Raw genomic sequence first — 22,651 nt, 5'->3', positions numbered from 1 at the left:
AGAAATAGGCTTCATGCATATTCCCTGCCCGACTAGCATTCTGTAAAATTCTTTTAAAGACATGAGGCATTGACCTTGCATGAGGTGCTGATTGAGCTCGCGTGGGCCGTACGTGTGCAGAGTTGTAGCATGTCAGGGAAACAAAAGTGCAGTTGGATATAATTCCAAACGCCGATCATTCATAAACGTACTAACATTTGCAGTATGAATAAAAAAGTAACACACATATACGACGGTGTTTTAAAGGCCTAGGTGAACAGAATGTACAAAAACAAAAGAGCGCATATCCGGAACACGTGTCAGTTGGCACTGGCACATATGCATGTATGTGTGCACTGCCTGCAACGTAAACAGCGGTTTATCTTTGCATGCATTCGCTCTTAAACAGCCCTAAGGTAGACGCTTGGGCAGGAGGGATTATCGGTTCAGCGCATACGACGGGGACGAGAGGGGAGACAGACACAGCGCTGATGAGACATGGACCACGCGGAGGAGAAAAGAGCAGTGTCGAGCACGATATATGGTGTACATTTTTCTACTGTGCTTGACACGTAGAAAGTCACTATAGGTGAATGACCTGCGTAACGAGAATCTAGATCAAAGATTTTAAAAGCGTTATTGGAACAAAGCAAAATCGTTTTAACTCCTCCAATTAATATTTCTATTAATATTATTTGGTGACGATCAGAAGACAGACAAAATCATAGTTCCTGAAGAACCGTTGATACAAGCACGGGAAAAGTTATGTCGATCATGCGCATTTACTGAAGGTACGAAGTTTCATTTATAGCGACTTAATTTGTTTTGTGATATGTGTAAAAGAATTAGCGTGTAGAACAGAGGCACGTACATATATTTCGTGAAGAGATTACAGACATTCCACACCGCTCCGCCAAATAAAAAAGAACATTTAACAGATGCTTGACACAGCTAGCAGAGCTGTCCGCTTTGCCTGAGAATATTCAACCGATAGACACACAACCGCGAGCACGGACAAACAAATGAAAGATCTCGGTGAGCGTGATGACAAGTTAAAGCACACAAATCATCCAGTCGAGAACCGCCATTACACCGGCTTTAGCCGAGCAGAACAAATAAATAAGCTACAGTGACTCTTTAAGCTCGCAGAGCAGCTGTTTGACCATGAGCTTGCCATTTTGAACATCGTAGCCATTTTCAGGAAAAAGCACTGTTGTGCCTCCGCGTGACATGCAGAACGTCAGCACATGGGGAGTGACCGCTCGTGCTGTAGCCACTGTAGCTCTAGCTGTGGCTGCTGGCAACCAAGTCAGTGACGTCATTGCTTGCAAACTTGGCGTCTACCAATCGTAGGCCGACAGCGCAGCTCGCCCGGCGTCGCTCTACGACAGCCACGTTGTTTTTTAACTTTTAAGTAGCCGGCTCTGCCTTCTTCGTGCGACACGTTTGTAGTTGGGGCTACGCCATGAAGCACATAGTTTTGTTAGCTGCGTTCGTGTCGGTTTCCCTTGGAAGCGATGTTCTCGATTACTCTGGATCCGATTTTGACGATCGGATTAAAGAGCACGACACAGCCCTTGTGGAATTCTTCGCTCCATGGTGAGTCACGCCTGTTCGAAAACCAGTCCTGCACCCTGGCTGTTACTACTCTGAAAATCTCAAGGCGCCACCCTCCCCGGCGTTTGTCATTCACCGCCACTTACTGCCTTTCAGGTGCGGCCATTGCAAGAGGTTAGCGCCAGAATATGAGAAAGCTGCCACTACCCTTAAGGGTAACGATCCGCCGGTGCCACTTGTCAAGGTAAGAAAACTAGTTCGCTGTTGACGACGAGGATGTAAGTTTACACGGTGCGATGCGTTTAGGTTGATTGCACATCGGAAAGTGGAGGCAAGGATACTTGCTCCAAGTACGGCGTGAGCGGGTACCCCACCCTCAAGATCTTCAAAGGGGGAGAGTTCTCCTCCGAGTACAATGGCCCTCGGGAAGCTGGTAAGCGAATTCTCGCCAACATGTTTGATTGGCGGGTAGGGCTAACATGTTGACTCTTCTGAACAGGTGGCATCGTCAAACACATGCGGTCGCAAGTTGGACCCAGCTCCAAGGAATGCACGAGTGCCGAAGAACTTGCCAAGCTGCTTGAGAAGGACGAGGTGGTCATTGTTGGTAAGTGCGTCTATGATGACTGACGCACTGTTTGTGCTTGTGGCATAATGTGCATAACATATGCGTCGCTTTCCTCCCAGGCTTCTTCGAAAACAAGGACGTTGACCTGCACGAGCACTTCCTCAAGGTTGCTGATAAGCAAAGGGAGTCCTGGGTTTTCGGCCACACTTTCAACAAGGACTTGCACAAGAAATATGGACACTCTAAGTAATAATTGCAGAGTTAGAACACGAGTTGGCCCGGGTCATTGCAGCACCATATTAATACCTTTGCTTCTGTCTTTGCAGCAAAGTTGTGTTGTTCAGGCCCAAGCTACTTAAGAACAAGTTTGAAGAGAGTGAGGTGGTCTATGATGGTGCTGCAGACAAGGCTGAGCTTGAGAAGTTCTTGAAGCAGAATTAGTGAGTTGTCAGCATTCTATGGCCTCTAGTGTGGTTACATGTAGTGCAGCGGTTTCAAGGGCCCCTTCTCTCCTGCAGCCATGGCCTTGTTGGTCACAGGACACAGGACAACTACAACCAGTTCGAGGCCCCACTGTTGGTTGCCTACTTTGATGTCGACTACACAAAGAATGCAAAGGGTGGGTAGCTCAATATGTCTGCAAATAAGGACCTGATCATCATGCACTGCATGTAGCAGAACTTAGAGAAAAAATATGCTTTTGGTTTCGGTTGTTAGTCACTTCTAGCTTGCACTTGTTCAGTCACATTGTAACACTGTATTCAACATTTGATTGTCAGTATTCAAATTGTTAATGCCAGGTTTCAATGGCTAAAATACCTGCATGTATTGCTAGTAAGCTCGAACATGTTTTACTTAGCACCAGGTGCCGTTCACGTTCTATTAAGGTGGCAGTCAGTATTCTCAACTGAATTAGTGGAACACCATATCGGATGTTTCCTCCTTTATTTGGCTAGACTGTGCAGAAATGGCTCATACTCACCCAGCTTAAGAGATCGAACAATGTCCAACACTATCATTTAGGTTTTTGTTTTGTTTTTTTCTTTGCAGCAGCGTTAAAGGCCCATTCTCCAGAGAATCTGGTGTTGGCATTGGCATTGTGTGCAAAAAGCCACTGCCATGTCTCTGGCAGTAGAAACTTAACGGTGGCATTGCTGGAAACATAGTTTCTGCACTGAAAAATTTGAGTGAGGTGGAAATTGAACCCTTGGATCTTAAGTGAAGACACTGTATCCCTATGCCACATGGGCACACTCGCATGGCTTGGTTGAAGCTGAGCTTTATCTCTTTGGTAGTCATTCACATAATAAAGTAGCTTGCGACGGTATGCTAATGAGTATATTTGCAATACTAGATGTACAGTTTAAGGCATTAGTGGTTGAGTACGAAAATGCATGTACATAGAGGAAAATTCGAGAGGTGAGCGAGCCACCAACAGGTGCCATTAACATTATCGTGCCATGCATACTGATAGGTAGAGCTTAAGTGCCCCCCCCCCCCTGTCCCCATTTTCAACATAACTGTAAAGGCCCCATTCTCCTGAAAATCTGGCTTCAGTGTTGAGAGCAAAAAAATTACTGACACACCTCTCCTGGCAGGCGGTGATAGTTGGCAGCTGACATGGGCCTGCACTCACTGGCCGCTGGGTGGTTGTGACGCTGTGAGAACACTTGACATAGTTGTACTGGCAGGCACTGCCAATTTGGGCTTGCCTTTAAGATGGGAATCCACGCTTCCAGTATCCTTGGATCTCGAGGTGGACACGTTGCCCTTTGGCTGCACAGGCACATTTGTGTGGCATTGTTAAGACTTATACCGATATTGGGTGGTCTTTCACATATCTCTGCCAGTGTGGTTCAGTGATTGGGACGAGAGTTCAAATCCTGACCGTGGCAGCTGCTTTTTAGTAGAAGCAGAGGCCTTCTTGTACTGTGTAATGTCATTGCACACTAAAGAACCCCTAAGTGGTCTAATTTCCAGTGCCTTCCACTATGGCTTTCCTCATAACCTGAGTCTCTTTGGGATCTTAAAACCTGTAAACCAAACCTTTCATATATTATGATAGTTTTGACTGTAAATCTCTAGTGTTTGCACTAATAGAGGCACAGAATAAAAATTGCTGATTGGGCATGTAGCTATGCGCATGTATGCAAATGAGGATCCGTAATGAGAGTAGTCAACAGAGATCAACTGACTCGACCAGGTCTCTCAAATCTTCAAGGGATGCTGAGGAAAAATTAGATTACTGTATTCTAATGACAAGAAACTTTTGCTCATGCTAGATGAACCAGATGAGGCTGAAGAGTGGAATGTAGGTTGTCACCACCACTGGCAGTTTCCACGAGCAAACTGAATGACGTCTACACCTTTTCTTTGATCTGAGGTCAGCCTGCACTGCCATGTACTTCTAAAAAGTGAACGTGGAGTTATTTTCGTTAGTTTTGTCTCGTTAAAACACTAAGCGGCTGGAAGAAAAATGTTTCATTCCTAAATCCATTTTTCTCTGTAATTTGCGGTCTGATTAACATAGGTGATCGTTGCTTTACCCTGCGCCCTGGCTGTTACTACTCTGAAAATCTCAAGGCGCCACCCTCCCCGGCGTTTGTCATTCACCGGCACTTCCCAGCTGTGGCAGTTGCATACATATTGATCGTAGTGAAATGCAGAAGTGCCCCTTTTTTTTGCATTGTCCATGCATCTTGAAGAACCCTGGGTTGTTGAAATGTGCAGCTCTCCATATTGCCTTTCTTTTTTTTCCAACTTTTGAACATCATAGTATACGTTTATATTTGCCAATGACAGAAGTTCTTTGTGAGTCATTAAGGAGATGAGTAATTTTATCCCTTCTTAGCAGGGGCAGTGCAGTCTTCACAGTGAACCCTGCTGAGGCCTGCCACCTTCTCGCACACTGATTTCTACTTAAGCATATTATGCATCTTCACTTTTAAATGGATTTTGCACTTTTCACCTTCACTGCTTGTTTCATGCACTATGCTAATTTTCTTTAGCACAAATACTGTGCACACCCTGCTTTTAATGTACTTTCTCATTTTCATGCTAGCTTTCGTCTTATCTTGCATTACTAAAGAAAAAGACCATCTTGCCTTGTAGCTGACACTCAGTGGCCTTGCTTGCATTTGTGCCACTTTGGGGGTGGGAATCAGGTGCAGTGCTAGAGTCCTCATCAGTGGCCAGAACAACGCATGCCTTTCTTGCTCTTGAGAGTAGCAGAAAAGCGAAACGCAGCTGTGCCAACTTGCCATTTGCAAGGTGCATGCACAACATAAGGCTTCGAGTAACTTACTTCCCTATGAGAGTTGTGCTGCTCTGGTAAAGTGGTTACTGCTCTGCAGGAAAGCAGAATTTGTTTTGCAAACAGTCTATAGGGTGCACTTACCTGGCCTGTGTTGTCATGCGTGTATACAGGTGTGTCTAAACTGAATTTACATTGTGCCTGCATCTCGCTGTCTGCTATGTGAAGTGCTGGACACTCAGCTGCTGGGTATTGCATTGCTGTGCTTCTATTATTCTCAGTGAATAGATTGAAGTTACATGCAAGTAACTGTGCTTGCATGATTTTGTGGGCACCATGCTGTTTTAAAAGAAATTGCACCATTTCTTTAGATGTGAGAACAGCATGTGTACACTCGTCAAAAGTTTGCAGATTCGCTCAAATGCTTGTTTTCCAACTACACAGCTTAAAAGCAAACCATCTGGTTATAAACTTTTGGTAAAATGGGGTGTTAATGTCTGCAGGTGTGCACTGAGAATAAGTGTTATTTGGGCGAGGGGAAGCAGGCTTGATTTTTGTAAAGCAACTGGCACCACATCAACTTTCATAATTTTTGTTGTTGCTTTTACCAAGCCCTCTTAAAAATGGTTAGACTTGTTAAAATACTTGCAAGGCTGAAAATTTTTTTTTTCTGTACTTCTCCAGTAAATGTTCCAAGGATGAAATTGGCTTGTTACAATGTGTGCAGTTATTTATCATTAATTTGTTGCGCACTTCCATTTAGACTTCTATAAATTTGTGCACCTTAGCCATCACCGAATTTCTTAAACGGTTGATGCCCAGCTGTGTCATGAACCTTGTTAAGTTTGTGTACTCTGTGGCTGAAGCATCTTTTCTGTTCTTAGGCACCAACTACTGGCGCAACCGTATCCTCAAGGTGGCCCAGAACTACAAGGGCAAATTGAACTTTGCCATCAGCAACAAGGACAGCTTTGCTGCTGAGATGGACGACTATGGTCTGTCCTCGCATGGAAACAAGCCCGTTGTCGCCGTTCGCAATGCCAACAACGAGAAGTTCCGCATGACCAATGAGTTCAGCGTGGAGAACTTGGAGAAATTCCTTGAAGAGTACACTGCTGGCAAGGTCAAGGCACACCTCAAGTCTGAGCCAGTTCCAGAAAACAATGATGGGCCCGTCAAGGTGGCTGTGGCAGAGAACTTCAAGGAGCTCGTCATGGAAAGCCCCAAGGATGTCCTGGTTGAGTTTTACGCTCCATGGTGTGGCCACTGCAAGAAACTGGCACCTACTTATGAAGAAGTTGGCAAGACGGTATGTATTTCCTAATAAGACATTTATTCACCTATAACAAGCAGAGGTTTAGGTTCAGTTCGCCATTTACTGTGCACTTTCCGCTGATGCAGCAGCAATCCTTGTACAGATTATTGCATAACTTCTCAAGGATAGTCTGGTAGTGTACACAAGGGCTGTCCATTATTGCCATAATTATGTCCTTATTAAGCAGTGAACATAATGCTCTTTTGGCATAGTGGTTATTGTCCTGTGATTGTCATGTGCTGTCCTACAGCATCTATGTGGTGGGCAGTATCTAAAACAGCCAACAAAAACGTTTGCAGCTTGCTGGTGAGGATGTGGAAATTGTCAAGATGGATGCTACTGCCAATGATGTTCACCCCAAGTTTGAGGTCACAGGGTAAGTTATTTGGAAAATACAATCTATTGTGAAGTAGTCCCAGAGTGGCACACTGCCTTGTGGAGCAGCACAGCAGGTGTAACATGATCACTCTTTTCAGCTTCCCTACTTTGTACTGGGTGCCCAAGGACGACAAAGAGAACCCAAGGAGGTACGATGGTGGTCGTGACCATGATGATTTCATCAAGTACATTGCCAAGCATGCCACCAATGAGCTCAAGGGCTTTGACCGTTCCGGTGCAAAGAAGGCCAAGGAGGAGTTATGAGGCATCATGGGGGTCAGGAGGGACATTGTTTCTATCATTTCATTAGGGATCTCTGGGGTCTTTGTCATCTCTGTACAATAAATGGATGTTTTTTTCTACTCGTTGGGAAGTGGTCTTGTCCACTTTATTACTGTTGCGCTACTAGTAACACATGAAGAACTGATTAAATTACAATTTTAATCGCATTACCAGGCAGTTGTTTTCAAAGTAGGCTGTGCAGAGTTAAACAATAGCATCATTGCTCCAAGTGACCGAGGTGTAGTTTGGGTACTGCTTCTTGAGGATTTCTGTTGTCTTGGCATGGTCTGCTTGCCCATAGGTCTGGGAGTTGCCATAGACTTTCAGCTCTTTTGTGTCTGGGAGATGAATGATGTATCCCCCTCCAAGACATTCACATTCCAGGCCTGCTGCCTTCAATGCAGCAGTCTCCTTGTCAAGGATCTAGAGAGAATCCACAACATAAGTGCTATATGTTAAAATGGGTGCAAAACAGTCTTCATATGTATTGCTACTTGATTTCTTGCAATGACGAGCACTTTCTAAGCCTTTTAGCATTGCACGGCTTGAAGTGTTCGCACTCTGAGGCATTTTATGAGTTTGTGCAGTACCATTCAATACAGAGCAGACATGTTGCCGATTCAGACTAATAATGTTAACCACACTAAGCAGTATTGTAAGCATATTGTCCAAATATATTGTAGTTGTCAAAAGCATATGCCCTTTGTCAAGTGGAGCACATGAACAAAATGGACACAAGATGACAAATTAGAGGGGGGAGCGACTAGGAGAGTTGGACTGCAGCTTTTTTTTTGGCTGCTCCTTAAATATCTATCGAAGCATTGTGCTTAATAGACCAAAACCTTTCTGCCAAGGGTTTGCACCTAAAGTATGAGAGGTACTTCACTCAGTCGCTTGTAGGAAGTTGACACAATTTACAAGTGCATGAAGCTTGAATTGCTCCATACGGTTAATATATTTTATCGGGAGCAGTGTAATGACCATCATTCCTTTTCGAAATTTCTCTACTTCCCTTTCTGCATCATATTAATACCTCCATACTGATGCTGGCATTGCCTTGTGTTCTGCCTGTTTAAGTGGCACGTGGTATCGCCTAACAAGTGCAGTTTACTGTTTGGAGAAGCGAAAAAGGTAATGGAATCATTCACGCTTATGTTGGGTATTTTACAAGACTGCACTAACCACAATACGTAAGGGAAATAGAGTGAAAAAGGAGTTCAACATATTCTAAAGCACTTTGGGTCGTTAACTGGCACACCACTACCACACTTTGCTTGCACACATCTCTTGAGTATTCCGCAGAGGTGCCACTTTCCTTTCTTACTACTGCACATTTATTATTGCAAAATGTGGTACCTCTATCCTTGCCATTTTTGTTCATGCTGCGAGCAACAATGTACGCAGGCAAACAGAAATAGTATACTTCATCTACAGGTTCAAACACTGGGAACATTAAGCCTTAAGCTCTTTGACACCTACAGATTGGAGCCATATACATCGCCCTGTTCTAGCCTTTCTCGTCCACATCTTTACATGTTATTTTTCATAACGATCTGCAACCAGATATTACTTCGTTATGTTGACTGAGAGTTATTACCTACAAGTCAAAACGAACACTGTACTGGCATGCACTCAGTGATTACCTTCCTAACATGTGAGAAGCAAACTTTTATTGGAGTGATATTTCTCTGGATATATTATCTATTTAATGTGTTTTCATGTTGAATATGGATGTACTGTCACGATCACAATATTGCGGGACATGGGAGAGCGTGGCAAAACTGCGTTCTGCGCCTTCTAACGGCGCCCATCCGCTCCAGTTACCCTCGCAGGCTTCTCTGTACCCTTACTCCTACCTTGCGCTCAGCAGACGCAGATCGAAACCGGCGCCAGGTGACGCTTTGATATCTAGCGATAGCATGTGCCCCAGCCGCTGTGATGAGTGAAGCAGATTGCGCGCCGTGTTTCGCGGCGAAACACGGCGCGCAATCTGCTTCACTCATCATCATTGCAGTTCATATATTTGTGTATTCCTGTAAGAGCACATGTCTCTCCCCTCAACATTTATTTCCTTATGTGCTGTATGGGTTGCAGTCAACCAGCTTTGTGAAAACACTGCACAGCACGTTCCTCACTCTTGCCATGAATTTTTTCTTTAGTTTCATATAAGGCAAGGTTGCAATTTTGTTCAATGGTACCTTACGATTGAATAATACCGCACGGCTTCATTTTGACCAGCCCCGAGATTCTTTCAGGGAAGTCCACGCATTGCAGTGTATCAATTTTACGATAAAGGGCATTTTTAGAGATGTTGCCACCCAAACATGCACTTAGTTTCCCGACTCATGAGGTGCCTTGCAACTTTTTGGCACCCAACCTAAAGCGGAGCCACATGTACACATTTCATTAATGACTCTTCATGTTCTCTCCAGTGACCTACTTTGCATACTGTTAGATCATACACTATTTCCATCGTGCCAACTAGTAGGCGAGCTGACATGTTCCCAACACATAGTGACGCACAAAATATAGGAAACACTTAAGCTGCGCCTTTAAATGTATGATGCAAAAGTGTTAATGGTCCCCTTCTGCGGTGCCTTTTGTGGAACCTTGTTCATGCACTTTGCTGCTCACTTAATCACTAACCCCTTAATTTGTGCCTCTATCATTTCGAAATGTCTCACACATCCACGAGCACACACTCTTAACATACCACATTTTACGAAAGACCATGTGGCAAAGATGTACAGCTCTACTTTAACGAAGTCGTATGAATGGGCCTGCATGGCCGAGAAGTAGGGTCTCTGAATCGAAAACCAAGACTACTGGTGGATTCAATACCCGAGTTTGCAGCTCCTGCCGTGTTATGTGGTCTCGTGACGTCACACAATCTGCCGGTCAATCAGCACTTGATCAAGTCGCCTGCCATCTACCACCTGCCCGCTTGTGATTTTTTCTCACAATGTCGACGCCAGATTTTCTGGAGAATGAAGCCTTTCATGCTATCATGTTAATGGAATAACAGTGTGTGCCAAAAATGACATCCATAAGACAAGCAGGAATTGCTGCTGACAGCCATAGTAGCTTCCTGGCATATTAAAAAGAGATGCACACAGGTTAAGTAGCCTACTCAGCCACACCACTGCGTTCATGAAACAATGTAACAGTTCAATGCATTCATAGCACAAAACAAATCCTCTAATGTTATTCATCACCCTGTAGAGTTTTTACAAACAAAATATTTGCAGTGTTCTCACCTCTGTGTGATTAGCAGCAAGGACAGAACCCCGGACGACATACTTGTAAGTCTCTTCATCATCCTTAACATATACTTTCACCAGGATATACCGGCTCCGTCCAACCTCCAGTGCCACATCTGGAACTCCACTCAAGGACGACATGACTGACTGAAAATAGGGCTGGCATTACAACTTTCGCATGACAGAAGAAAAATGACACTTTTCATAGCTATAGAAAATTAGTTGCAATTAAAATGAACTCACATTGCTAGATCAGTTCAACACACACACCTTAATGATGCAGTGGTAGTCGCGACGTGGTAAAATCCTCATTACGTATGACAAGATTTCTGGACGTGTTTACAAGTCAAAATAAGCATGCAGAAAAATGCGGGTCACATTTCGGTCCTGCATACATTTCAGGAAAGTTTCTCCTGGCAGTTTTGCTCCGAAAAAGCGCAGTAAAGATAACTAAATGCCACGTTTTCGTTTCAGCGCCGGACGCGAAACGAAACGCAGCGAAATCAAGCGCATTCAGGGCGAAAACTCGCACAAAGCGGTGAAGTGACTACTTTATTTTAAATTACTACTTGGGCTACACAAGTTGACGGCACATCATCGCGGCTAGTATCCCTCGTTTGACCACGTTATGGACTTGTACTCTGGGAAGTTGCGCTTCAGTATTTCCACGGCCTTGCTGTGGTCTGCTTGGCCGTATCCCTGGGAGTATCCAAACACTTTGATCTCGGCGCAGTCCGGGTTGTGAATAATCCTTCCGCCTCCTAAGCACTCAGTCTCCAGGCCATTAATGGACTCGATCTTGCTCATTTCTTTCTCGTAGATGTCTGCATGGTAAGCGGCCGATGCGGAGCCCCGCACGATCAGCTTGCTGCGGCTTGCGTCATTTTTGTCATGCACTTTGATGAGCACGTACTTGAAACGTCCATTGTCAAGCTTCACATCAGGAATGGTTTCGTAGCTGTTCTCCGACATTGCCAGGCTTTGACACAAACGGGCTCCTTGCAGAAACGAGAGACGGAATGGCGTGGATGCAACAGGAGAAACGCCGGCTAACAGCAAGAGCCACGAACCGCTTGTTGGTGGTTCCAACTGCCTTACTTGAGTCTCCTTGTAATTCCGAGCTGCGCGTGTGGATATTACCGCGCTCGTTCTTCTGTTCAAAAGACCTGAACGGAGTGTTGACAAAACCCTCCGTCCGTTAGCAATCGGCATCAAGCGAAAGCAAGGCAAGGCAAATGAAAAATCAAAATCAAGCGTGCTCTTTCCAGTCCACGACTGGCTTGTCTCGGTTTCTCCAGTATCTGTCCGGCAACGGCTAAATATGGGACGAGGACACGCGGGATCTGCGCGAGCCAACATTGGCGCACTGGTACGTGCTCTGAAGCAGCGGCAGTATTTTTACTCGAAATTGTTTCGTTTATCTTCTTATTCTCAAAGATTATTTATGTGCTCATCCGTTTATAACTCCATCACTTACGCTCTAGAAGTCGTCCTCTGAAAGGGAGTACGGAAGGCATATGCACTTGCAAGCACAAAAACAAAAATACAACATTGGTTGAGGTGTTAACTTCGTCAGTGCATAGGTTAATTCGGCAACACAGTTCGAAGACGTTGATCTGCGCATTTTCCGCACAGAACCTGAAACAGATACTCTCACAAATGCTCCCATAAAGAATTGGGAAGAAAAACGAAACCGAAACCGCTCTTTTCTGATAGTCCGCGCGTCGATTAACGGTATCATTGGGGCCCGCGAATGCGGTGCAAGTTAAACTTGACCGTCATCAGCACGAACGGCTGCAGACACTTACCTGTTGAGTCTCAAGAACGATCTGAGCTGGAGACAAGAGCGACAAAGCGACAACAATAGACCTTGCCCCAAAATAGAATTGGCCCGGAAGCTCGCAGAGGACGCTGCGCGACGCCGATTCTCACCCAAAACTAAGAGAGCCACGCCTTTCTCCTTAACCGCAAACAAGAGGGTTTCGAATGACGCCGTCAGGCAAACTAGCCAAAGTGCACCGCAAGCTACATGGACACCGCTATTTTGCTCCAATGCGAGGAGCTCTTCCAGGGCATCCGAGCACCATGGGCGGCGACGTGAGGGCCCAATGTCAGCAGGCGTGCAGGGTATGCATACTCACCGGGTAACTGCAACACTGTGATGCGCTTGAGCTGGCAGTGGCCCCTTCCGCCTGCTCGCAAGGACGCACGGCGCTCTAATTATAGAAAGACAAACACAAACATCGAGCGCGTTTCGCGGATCACAGGCACCGCTCAAAGATTGGCAACTCCCTAAGCAGCTCGGAAAGCGGCGGCATCTGACGGGAAACCATAACGTTCGGGGGGTTTTGAAGGGGCCGTGGGTGATGTGCGCCGTTTGGCCATGACTCCAGCAGAATTCTGGCGTCGGAGACTATTTTCAGGCCGGCCGCCTATAAATGAGCCCGCGGCGCGATGGCTGGCCAGCGGCGACTCGCGCCGCGGGATATATCGAGAGCCCCTTCTCTGGCGGGGATCATATGCTGCGCTGGCAAGCTGCGGCCCTCCTCGTGCAGCGTTAATAAGGTCAGCACTATATCTATACACCATGGTTTCAGCCTCCTGCAATTAGCATCGCTGTGTGTGTATATATATATATATATATATATATATATATATATATATATATATATATATATATATATATATATACATAGTTTTTAAAGGAGCTGACAGCCTACGAGTCCAAGGTAAACATTAGGGATTCTTTTTTTGTTTTTGTTTTTCATGTTTGTTGTTGGTAATTGACAAGAATTAGTCTTGTGGTGATTATCGAGATAAAGAATATTAAATGCACGGAAAGAAAGAATATATATATATATATATATATATATATATATATATATATATATATATATATATATATATGATACGGGTATATCCAAGTCCCCGAATCTTTTAAAAAGTCGCACCGCGCTGGCTATATTGGCCCGATAAAGAATTCCGCTGCAATATGCTAAACATGAAAAGCCGGTTCAGCAAGAATAATATTGATTCTTGCTGAACCGGCTTTTCATGTTTAGCATATTGCAGCGGAATTCTTTATATTCACTTGCCAGCCGCTGCCATCGTGAAACAGGAAAATTAAACCGCGTCTGCTCGCGAAGTGGTGCTTATAATTCTGGTAGCACGAACTATTATATGAAAGACGTAATGAAATAAGAAACGAAACAAACGACTAGCGTGTGGAAAACAAAGATAGGTTGCAGCCGGCTTTGGCGTCATCATGTTCGCGCCAAAGAAACTATGCAGAATTTATCGTCTGGACGTAGTCATTTAAGGAATGCATAAAAGTGGACTGCAGAAGAACCTCCAGGCGTTCTAAAACAGAAAATATGGGAGACAAGCTTTGCGTTTAAGGTAATGATTACACAGCGCTAATATATGATCCCGTCTGGCAGCTTCCTTTACAGATTCTCGTTCACGTACATACATTTTGATACTCGCTTCTGTGCCTCACCTTACACTTGCTACCACATTATGGAAGCACCATGTGGCACATAAGCCGCCCGCACTAGCCAAGTCGTACAAACGTGCCTGCGTGGCCTGTAAGAAAGGTATGATAAATGACTCGGGCGGGATCTCGGTGGGCTCGATTCCATGCATATTACCCCCTTCCCCTCATTTCAAAGGAGAAGCACGAGTATCACCAATACAACATGGTTATGTGATATACCAAGTCCGAAAAAAAAAAAAAAAACTGCAGAATCGTGTCATAAATATAAAAAAAAAAAATTAGAAGGGTTCAATGCTGCTGAACCGAATATGGAGCGAAAGCATTAGCTACGTGTGACCGAGCGTCGTTGACCATTCTCATTCGGAAGACTTCTAGTGGTATGACTTCGTCTCTACGTCGAACTCCGGGGCACATCGCCATCGCCGTCATGACTTTCGAACTTTCTGTCCTATAGCAATTCGTTGTTGTCGTCCGCCTCTACCAACCACCGAGTTATCCGTCTTCTTTTCCTTTTTTTTTCTTCTTCGCTCTTCGGACAGGCATGGACATTCACCGGACAGGCGTTGCGAAATGGAGAGACTATGGCCAATGCAACTCTCATTACAAAAGATCCTGAGTATAGACATATGTGGGCGGCAGCCAATCTGGTTGTGGGGAAGGAAATGAGTTGTCAAGATCTGTTGGCGTGAGCGTCATGCGTTCGATGGTCTTCCCGAGGGAAACGGGTCAGAGGTTGGCCAAGGTAATGGCTTTGCAGTTTCGGTATAACGTAGATAAGGAAGTGCACACAGCAAGGAAATTACAAGCTTCGCATTGGGATTTGAGACAGGAGGAAGTCCCCGTCACCGGGAAGATTTTTTAGAAGAGAGTAGATAATCTGGTCGGCACCTGATGAGCTTCCAGTCTTACTCTGGGCCAAGCGCGCTCCAGCTGGGGGGAAGGCAAAGGGGCTATTGAGATCAGGGTCTTGGGGGGTCTGAGTACTCGGTGTCTATCCACGTATATAAGGTGTCGTGCGTGATTTGCGTGACTGGGTGCGAATGCGCCTGAGTAATCACTTTCATCGCTTCCAAAGCCTCATGAGATGGGGATCTGGGTGATGAGACGGGGTCCGTGATGGTAGTCTGAGTCCGCAGTCGTCTCAAGTGTCTTAATCAGTGCGTGGCTGCAGTGCTCCGTATCCGGCGGAACTGGTCCCAGTTCTGTGCGATGGAAAACGTTTCATATGACACACTTTCCACGATTGAGTAAAAGGGAAGGCGTGATTTGTACAAGGTGATCTGAGACGAGGGCATCGTGTAGGCCTCGCCAAGGGTGAAGGGCACTGTGAAACGTCCGGTCTGGTGTCGAGTTTCGTGTGTGTGTGCAGCGTGCCCCTCTATATATAGGTGCGCTTGATGTATTAGTGAGATTGATAACTGCTGCATGGAGAGCGTGTGCGAAAGCTTTCCTTGACGTAAGGTAGCGGGGATAGCCCCATAGTATGCTGCAAGTTAGCCCCGCCAGAGTCCCTCGCCTCGCAAAGGATGATACTGCGAAAATGGAGACGACGAATTAGGAGGATATATATTGACTAAGAGGTAAAAATGGTTGGTCCGGATTGCAGGGAAAACATTTACGTAAGGAAGGGAGATCTTTAAAATCACAGGCAATGTCTCTCCGAATATAAGTGGAATAGAGCGCGGTGTCACTGGATCAGCATGCAGAGAACGATATCCCGTTATGTTCCTGAAGTGTCGTGTTTTTTGGGGGAGAAATTGCGGAAGTAAGGGTTGGGATAACAGCCACTGATGTAAGGGTTCGATGAAAGGCTACAATTCAACTGCATGAGTGCAATAGCTATGCTTGCTGTTGTCGGGTTGGGTTATGTAACAGGACCGGCTTTAGCTTGGGAGCTTTGCCGGTATAGGGCCGCTTGGCTCTCATGCGTTTGGTAGAATGGGATTGCGCGTCCACGAAGGTCGGCATTTGCGTGAAATTATTGGTGATAGTTTTGTGTAATGGTGTTCGGCGAATGCGTGAGGGAGGTGTTTACAATCTCTGTCTGGGCTGTACGTGTGTTTTGTGCGTATATGGAAGCGCCGAGGGTATCGACGCGCTGTTTCGGTGGCTGGCTGGGTAAACTTTTTCAGCGGGGGCCGATGGCTTCGAGTATGCCGGAGTCCGACTGGTTCGATGTTAACTTGTGGCATGCAGACAAAAGGGGTGAAATCTTGGGGACCTAGCTGGCAGTGGAACTGCGGGAGCCTCCACAGGTTGCTGTAGCATGAAGCGGGGGGTTGTCTTAGGCCTTGCGGTGGCGCAGTTATTCTGTTTTGGTGATCTGTTCGCGTTGACGTGGGCAGGATGAATCGAAAGTAGGGTGCTCTCCATTGCAGTGCACGTACGCACCATAGGTAGCAAGGTGATCTGTTTCAGAATGGAGCGTGATCGAACATGGAGGCCACCGGCGGAAAGAGGCTGGTTCAGGGTAGTTCAGGATGCGGTAGCCGTATACTGACGGCAGCGCTCGCGCTTTTGTGCCTTGCGGTGGTGTAGTCGGTACCTGTATGCAGCGCGCTGGAAATGGTGAAGCGAACAAATGTTCGCTTCACCTTCAAACGTAACGACGGATTCTGTGGATCCCATCATTCTGGCCCATGGAGATGTTGGTGTGGTAGCTTTCGAGGTCACGCAAAAGGGTTTCGGTGGCCGGTCCGGCGTCGATGCCGTGTACGACGCCTTTGCGCGAGACGGGGCGATAGTAAAGCCGGAAGAACAATGCATTCAACGCTGGTGAGTTGAGCGGCGGTGTAGTCCGGTAGCTGCAGCGTTAAACGTTTCGAGGAAGTGATACGGCGTAAGAGAGAAAGCAGCTGCCGGAAGTTGCATTTCAAGTGTTTGGAGGTCGTAGCGGGAGCTGGGGATGGTCCGATGTTTCTTTTTATAGCTGGGCGATCATCTTTAATCGGCGTCCGGCTTTCGTCCGCGCAATCCAATTCACAATCGACAATCATGTCGGGCGTGGCAACGTTCTCGTCATTCGGCGCGCGGTGTCGTCGGAGCACGTCCGCTAACGGTGCCTGCTCTGAGGTATACTCTGGATCCGCGTGCTGCTGTCGGAGGTGACCTTGGGTGACCGTCCGTACGTTCTTCAAAACGAGAGGCTCGTACGACACTCTGGGAGGTAGTTGGTGCGCGGTGGTCGCGAGTTCGTCGGCTCTTTGGTCGCCCTCAATTCCGCAGTGGCTGGGAATCCATGTGCACAAATGACGCATCTCCTGCGGCGGTCGATATATGCGTGCCCGGATTTGGCACAAAAGCGGAGTTTCTCGGCCAGACGTTCGTAGGCGGCACGGAAGTCACTGAGCAGAGCACGCCTGGGACGGCAGCGCAGAACGAAGGTGAGCAGCAGGTCTGGGCCCCCATGTTGCAAATAAATAAAATAAAAAAATCCGAGAGCACTGCGGAATGTATACACAACAGAAATGCGAAAGCCGGAGCGTTGCTGCTGCACACGGTGCCTCAAGTTTGCCCTAAATATCACTATCAACTAAATTCACCGTCATTATTTATTTGTGGGCATAAGTACAGGGGGTCGCATGAGGAAATAAATTGGGAACAACGTGCAAGCAAGAAAAGCAGCAACAAAAGAAAAACAAATTGGCAGAGCGTACGGCAAATTCTCGCAAAAATACAAAACAATAACTTTTTTACAATAACAGAACTAAAAAGGGGCACACAGTAGCATAAATTCAGAAATCTAGTAAATTAACATATAATGAATAAAACACTAATTTCCAATGCTAGACGCAGCCATCACATTGCTAGGAAGCTCGTTCCTGTTGTTAATCGTTTTAGAAAAAATGAAAACTTACACATCAGTACGGCACTGACAGTGCCATACTAATTTTGTTAGCATGGTCTCGCCTGGAGTACCAGTTTTATTTTCATGTATATTGTCAAGCAATTTCAGCCTTAGAATTTTTTCGCGTGAAGTTTTCCAGCCCAGTCCTTTCCGTATATCAGACCCTCTGACAGTGTAGCGATAATTTCCTGTTAAAAGCGTGCTTCCCGTTTCTGCACCCGTTCTTTTATCTGTTGATTTTTTTTTTTTTGTGTGTGTGTACGGATTACAAGCTACGCATGAATATTCTAAAGTAGATATAAATGTAGTCCGATACAAATCAGCTTTCAGTGAAGAAGAATGCTTCAAATTTCGTTGAAAAAAAAAAAAAAAAAAAAACATTGAGACGGTAAGCTTTCGTGGTGATTAGGTTAACATGACTGCTCCAGTCAAGTGTTCAGAAAACGCAACTCCAGATATCTGACGTGTTCTGTGGTTTTTGAGTGCGATATTGTGTTATATGAACTGGGGATTTTTTTCTTTATGAATTATGCATATTTCCCGGTATACTGTCATCTGTCACAGATGCACCAGATGGACACCTTGTCTAAGTCATCCTGCAGAACAGACATATCGGCATTTTACAGGACTATACTCAACACAATCATTGGCACGCAGTCTAACGGTAGATTTGAGGCCTACTATTAAATAATTTCTATAAACAAGAAATAAAAGTGGCCCAAGCACAGAGCCCTGAGGCACCCCCAATAGCACATGCAATGGAGCCGATGTAACCCCGTTTAGAACAACTTGTTTGCACGTGCGAAAATAATCTTTTACCCAGCCAAGAACGTTTTCTGGAATGCCCGTGATGGATAATTTTATGCAAAGCAGATTGTGTGGGACGACATCAAATGCCTTCCGTAAGTTAAGAAAGAGCGCATCTATTTGTTCCTCTTAGTCTAAACCGGCTGCAATGTTATGCGTGAATTTCGTTAGTCGCGTTACAAACGAAAAACCAGAGCGAAACCCATGCCGAGCTCAGGTAAAAAGTGTTATTTTCCTGAAAATGCTTCATCAGATTCGAATAAAGCACATGCTCGAGCGTCTTGCAGCAAATGGAAGTTAAAGATACCGGCCTCTAATTTCCTACGTGTGTACGATCGCCCTCTTTGAATATCGGCGTTACGTTGGTCGTCTTCCAATCTACAGGTATCTTTTGAATCTGTACTTGTGACTTGTTGAGAATTATTACTAACAAATGTGCTATCTCCCTTGAGCACTGTTTCAAGGTATGGTAAGAGATGCCGTCGGGTACATAAGCTGTATGCGGGTTCAGATTACTTAAGTTTCTACTTTAGTCTCGCTCACGATGTTTTCCATTTCCGGTAATTGTAAAGGTATCTTATCATTCCTACTGCCCTCATTGTCATTATCTCTAATTGCAGCATCATTTTCATCACTACTATCATCCTCACGGTAGACAAGGAGAATCATGATGTGCGTTTGACCCCGGGCGCCACGCCCGGGGTCGTAGGTAGCAAGCGCTCGGCTGGGGATCCAAGGGCAGGAGGTTCGATTTTCGAAGGAGAAAAGATTTTTTTTTCTGGCGACGTTATCAGGATTGGTTGGCTGCACAACTTTTATTTCCATCGGAAATGGGCGTCCTTTTCCCCGCCACCGGCGAAGACGGGGAGTCGTGCGCCAGCGGATTAGAGGCTGGCAGGCTGACAAGTGACGCGTCAGCGCACAGATCCCATGCAGATCCCATGCAGATCCCGCGCGCGAGAGCGTAGAAAGGCTTTCGCCTGAACTCCTCTGTAGTACAGCTGCAGCCCAGGAAAGGCACATGCCTTGCTGTGCCTTTGCAGGGCGGGGATGGTAGCTGCCGCTGCTGGGCGAGCAGCTTTCGCTGGTTACAAAGCCGTCAGTTTACACGAGCAGGTGGGCACGCATCTCCCCAAATGATGGCTCCGGCTAGCTGCTGCAAAGCCTAGCTAAAGTGAGCTCACTTTAGCCTAGCGCAACGCATTCAGGAGCGGATCGCGATGCCGGTCTGTTTTCTTTACACGATCCTCGCTTGGCCCGGTTCCAGTTGGAATGGAAAACGTGAAGGCTGATTTTGATCTCCATGCTAGATCGAACAATTCTATGGGAATATGATAGGCGCATGCAGTAAAAGTACCATGCACTCTTCTCAAACTCGGCGGATGTACCATCAGTGCACATATACACACATACAGGAGCATGTCCGTGAATGTTCACTCAGAATGCCGAAGGCGGAATTTCTGGAGAATGGAGGCCTTGAACGCTAGCTGTCGCGCAACGGGATCCATGGCTCCCGTTCGTCGGCCGTCCTGGCAAGCTCGATGGAACGCCTGCCCTAAAAAGGCGGTGGTGGTCCCGGGTTCGATCCTTGGACCAGGATGACGAATTTTTTTTAGTGCGAAGTTTCTGGGAAAGCTAACGGCTTTTTTGGAACTTCAGCGCTTGAGCGGATGTTAGTGAGTAATTACTCTCTTAAAGAAACCTACTCCACCTTGAGGGATCCCCTTATTGTATATCGCAGGCAAAACCTGACTGAAAATAAAAGAGGGGAAGAAGCACACCCAAGAAAAAAATTTAAGAAAAACCAATTATACAAAAAAGTCACAAATTACAAGTTCAGTCATGACGCCATGACTGAAGCGCATACTAGCAGGATGTCAATTAGTTTGAATCAAACGTAGCAGTGCGGATATCATGGGTCGGTTGAAATATGTTATCGCTGTGTCCATAACACGCATATGAACAGTTCAATTTCGTATTTGCGAAAAACTTGTTCCACGATCCACGAAACGTCGAATAATCTCGCAAGCAGATTCTTTCAAAGTGTATGTTTTTCAAAAGGATACTGCGCATAAAATCGTCAAGACCCCGTGGTGTTGTCTACGACGGTCCAAGGTACGCCTGTCATATGCCACACTGGAAGCTTAGAAAGTTGCAGCGCAAAGCCGCGCACTTTCCTCAGTTGCAACCTTGGTTACCCGTCGCTCAGCTAAGCAACAGTTGAAGTGACAAACGCCAGCAGCGTCAAATATACACTATGCGTCCCTTACTCTAAACCCTGTGACGTCAAGTGGCACCTTTTATGTCACACTAAAGAATTGACAAAGGCTGCAGTATAATACGCTGTCGCCCATAGACCGTGTGTTAAGCGAAGAATACGAATTCATTCCATTGCGATCGCATTGCGTGCAAAACATTGACTGTGTAATACGCAGTCGTCCATAGACCGTGTGCTAAGCGTAGTACGAAACGATTCCGTCGCCCATAAGCCGTTTCCTAAGCGAACATAATGGATTCGGTTGCATTCCGGCTCTTCGCAGCGCTGTGCGGGAGGCTACAAAAAAAAAAAAAAAATTAGCTTGGGTTTAGCTTTAGTTAAACCCCGATAGGTTGCGTAAGCAAAGCCGACGTAGCTTCCCTGTCCTTTCTTCTTCTTCTGCTGCTTCAGCGGCGCGGCGTGGCTACCGACCGGGTTTACCCGACGGCTTGAAGAGGGGCCCCATCTGCGGTCGCTCTAAAGGTCAAACGTGGCTACCGGCCGGGTTTGAGCGACGGGCTGAAACCCGGCGTAATATTGCTTGCGCAATAAAAAGAAAAACAAAACACCGAGAGCCGCGCGCAGTTCATCACGAGTCACATGCAATGCCCGGAAGAGGACGAAGCCGGGTAGCACGGAGTGCACGCCCGGCGCGTTCATTGGCATCAGCGTGGCGGCGGGCGAGGCGACGCGCGGGGCCGATCGAAGAGTGCGTTCGGGATCCAGCCTCCGGTGGTGCACGCCAAGCAGCGATGAACACGGTGGACGAGGAACCCTGGGAGGAAGACGACTGCCCCGACAAGGACTCCGGGCTCGAGTCGCTCAACGGCTCGTCCGAGGAGGAAGACGAGCTGACGCACCGCATCGTGGCTCAGGTGGAGTTCTACTTCTCGGACGAGAACATCTTGCGCGACTCTTTCCTGCTCAAGCACGTGCGGCGCAACCGCGAGGGCTACGTGAGCCTCAAGCTAATGGCCTCGTTCCGCAAGGTCAAGAGCCTGACCAAGAACTGGGAGCTGGTGCGCGAGGCGCTGCGCTCCGCGTCCACGCGGCTCGAGGTCAACGCCGAGGGCACCAAGGTGCGCCGCCGCGAGCCCCTGCCTGAGCACGACGAGACGGCGCCCTCCCGTACCGTAGTCGCCTTTCCCCTGGTGGACCGCGTCACCGTCGAGGCCGTGGCCGAGATCTTCTCGCGCTGCGGGCCCATCTCGCTGCTGCGCCTGCTTCGCCCCGGGGGGCCCGTGCCGCCGTGCGCAAAGCGCTTCCTGCAGCGCCACCCGGAGGCCAGCGGCTGCTCGGCGGCGGTCGTCGAGTTCGAGAACCACGAGGCAGCCAGCTTGGCCGTGCGGCAGGCCAGCCCGCTGCTGCGCGTGCTGCCGCTCGCGGTGTCCGCGCCGCACGGAGACGCCGCCGGTGACGGGCGGGCCAAGCCGGCACGCAGGGCTCCGCCGCCCAGCGCGGCGACGGCTTGCTCGCCGCCGCCACCGCCGCCGACCCCGAGACACAAGTCCCACAGCCAGGGTGACGTGAGCGCGTCCGGCCTGTGGGTGAAGAAGCGCCCCGACGGTGCGGGGCCCGTGCTCCGCCAGCCACGGGGCCCAGACGGCACGCGTGGCTTCCAAGACCGCGCCTGCCTGGCACCCTCCTGAGCT

General features: G+C 47.2%; 4 protein-coding genes across 7 annotated transcripts; 2 read left to right on the top strand and 2 right to left on the bottom strand.

Moving 5' to 3' along the window:
• The first annotated feature begins 1,360 nt into the window (after window positions 1–1,360).
• Window positions 1,361–7,417, top strand: ERp60 (disulfide-isomerase A3). The gene is made up of 10 exons (XM_084594366.1): window positions 1,361–1,578; window positions 1,693–1,780; window positions 1,843–1,969; window positions 2,036–2,143; window positions 2,224–2,350; window positions 2,431–2,544; window positions 2,623–2,723; window positions 6,242–6,666; window positions 6,972–7,048; window positions 7,149–7,417. Exons 1-10 carry the CDS (start codon window positions 1,445–1,447, stop codon window positions 7,312–7,314), a joined length of 1,467 nt encoding a protein of 488 aa, XP_084450492.1. The 5' UTR covers window positions 1,361–1,444; the 3' UTR covers window positions 7,315–7,417.
• A 119-nt stretch (window positions 7,418–7,536) lies between these two features.
• Window positions 7,537–13,023, bottom strand: LOC146198891 (14 kDa phosphohistidine phosphatase-like). Of its 4 annotated transcripts, none has more exons than XM_084594371.1 (3): window positions 12,734–13,023; window positions 10,590–10,739; window positions 7,537–7,755 (listed from the first exon to the last, which is right to left on the bottom strand). In XM_084594371.1, exons 2-3 carry the CDS (start codon window positions 10,731–10,733, stop codon window positions 7,537–7,539), a joined length of 363 nt encoding a protein of 120 aa, XP_084450497.1. In that variant the 5' UTR covers window positions 10,734–10,739; window positions 12,734–13,023. The 4 variants fall into 4 exon arrangements, with proteins under 4 accessions (XP_084450497.1, XP_084450500.1, XP_084450499.1 ...); XM_084594374.1 differs by lacking the exon at window positions 12,734–13,023 and adding an exon at window positions 12,401–12,684; XM_084594373.1 differs by lacking the exon at window positions 12,734–13,023 and adding an exon at window positions 12,070–12,214.
• LOC146198892 (14 kDa phosphohistidine phosphatase-like) lies at window positions 11,126–11,882 on the bottom strand. The gene has a single exon (XM_084594369.1). The coding sequence runs from the start codon at window positions 11,802–11,804 to the stop codon at window positions 11,196–11,198; it is 609 nt and encodes a 202-aa protein (XP_084450495.1). The 5' UTR covers window positions 11,805–11,882; the 3' UTR covers window positions 11,126–11,195.
• Window positions 13,024–21,751: 8,728 nt separating the features above from the next.
• On the top strand, window positions 21,752–22,648 carry LOC146198890 (la-related protein 6-like). The gene has a single exon (XM_084594363.1). The coding sequence runs from the start codon at window positions 21,752–21,754 to the stop codon at window positions 22,646–22,648; it is 897 nt and encodes a 298-aa protein (XP_084450489.1).
• The last annotated feature ends 3 nt before the right edge of the window (window positions 22,649–22,651 follow it).

Source organism: Amblyomma maculatum, chromosome 2 (assembly GCF_055883805.1).
Source record: "Amblyomma maculatum isolate TAMU_Amacu chromosome 2, ASM5588380v1, whole genome shotgun sequence".
Classification (NCBI taxonomy): Eukaryota; Metazoa; Arthropoda; class Arachnida; order Ixodida; family Ixodidae; genus Amblyomma; species Amblyomma maculatum.
Note: the sequence above shows the minus strand (reverse complement) of the source record. Positions and strands in the feature narration are given on the sequence as shown.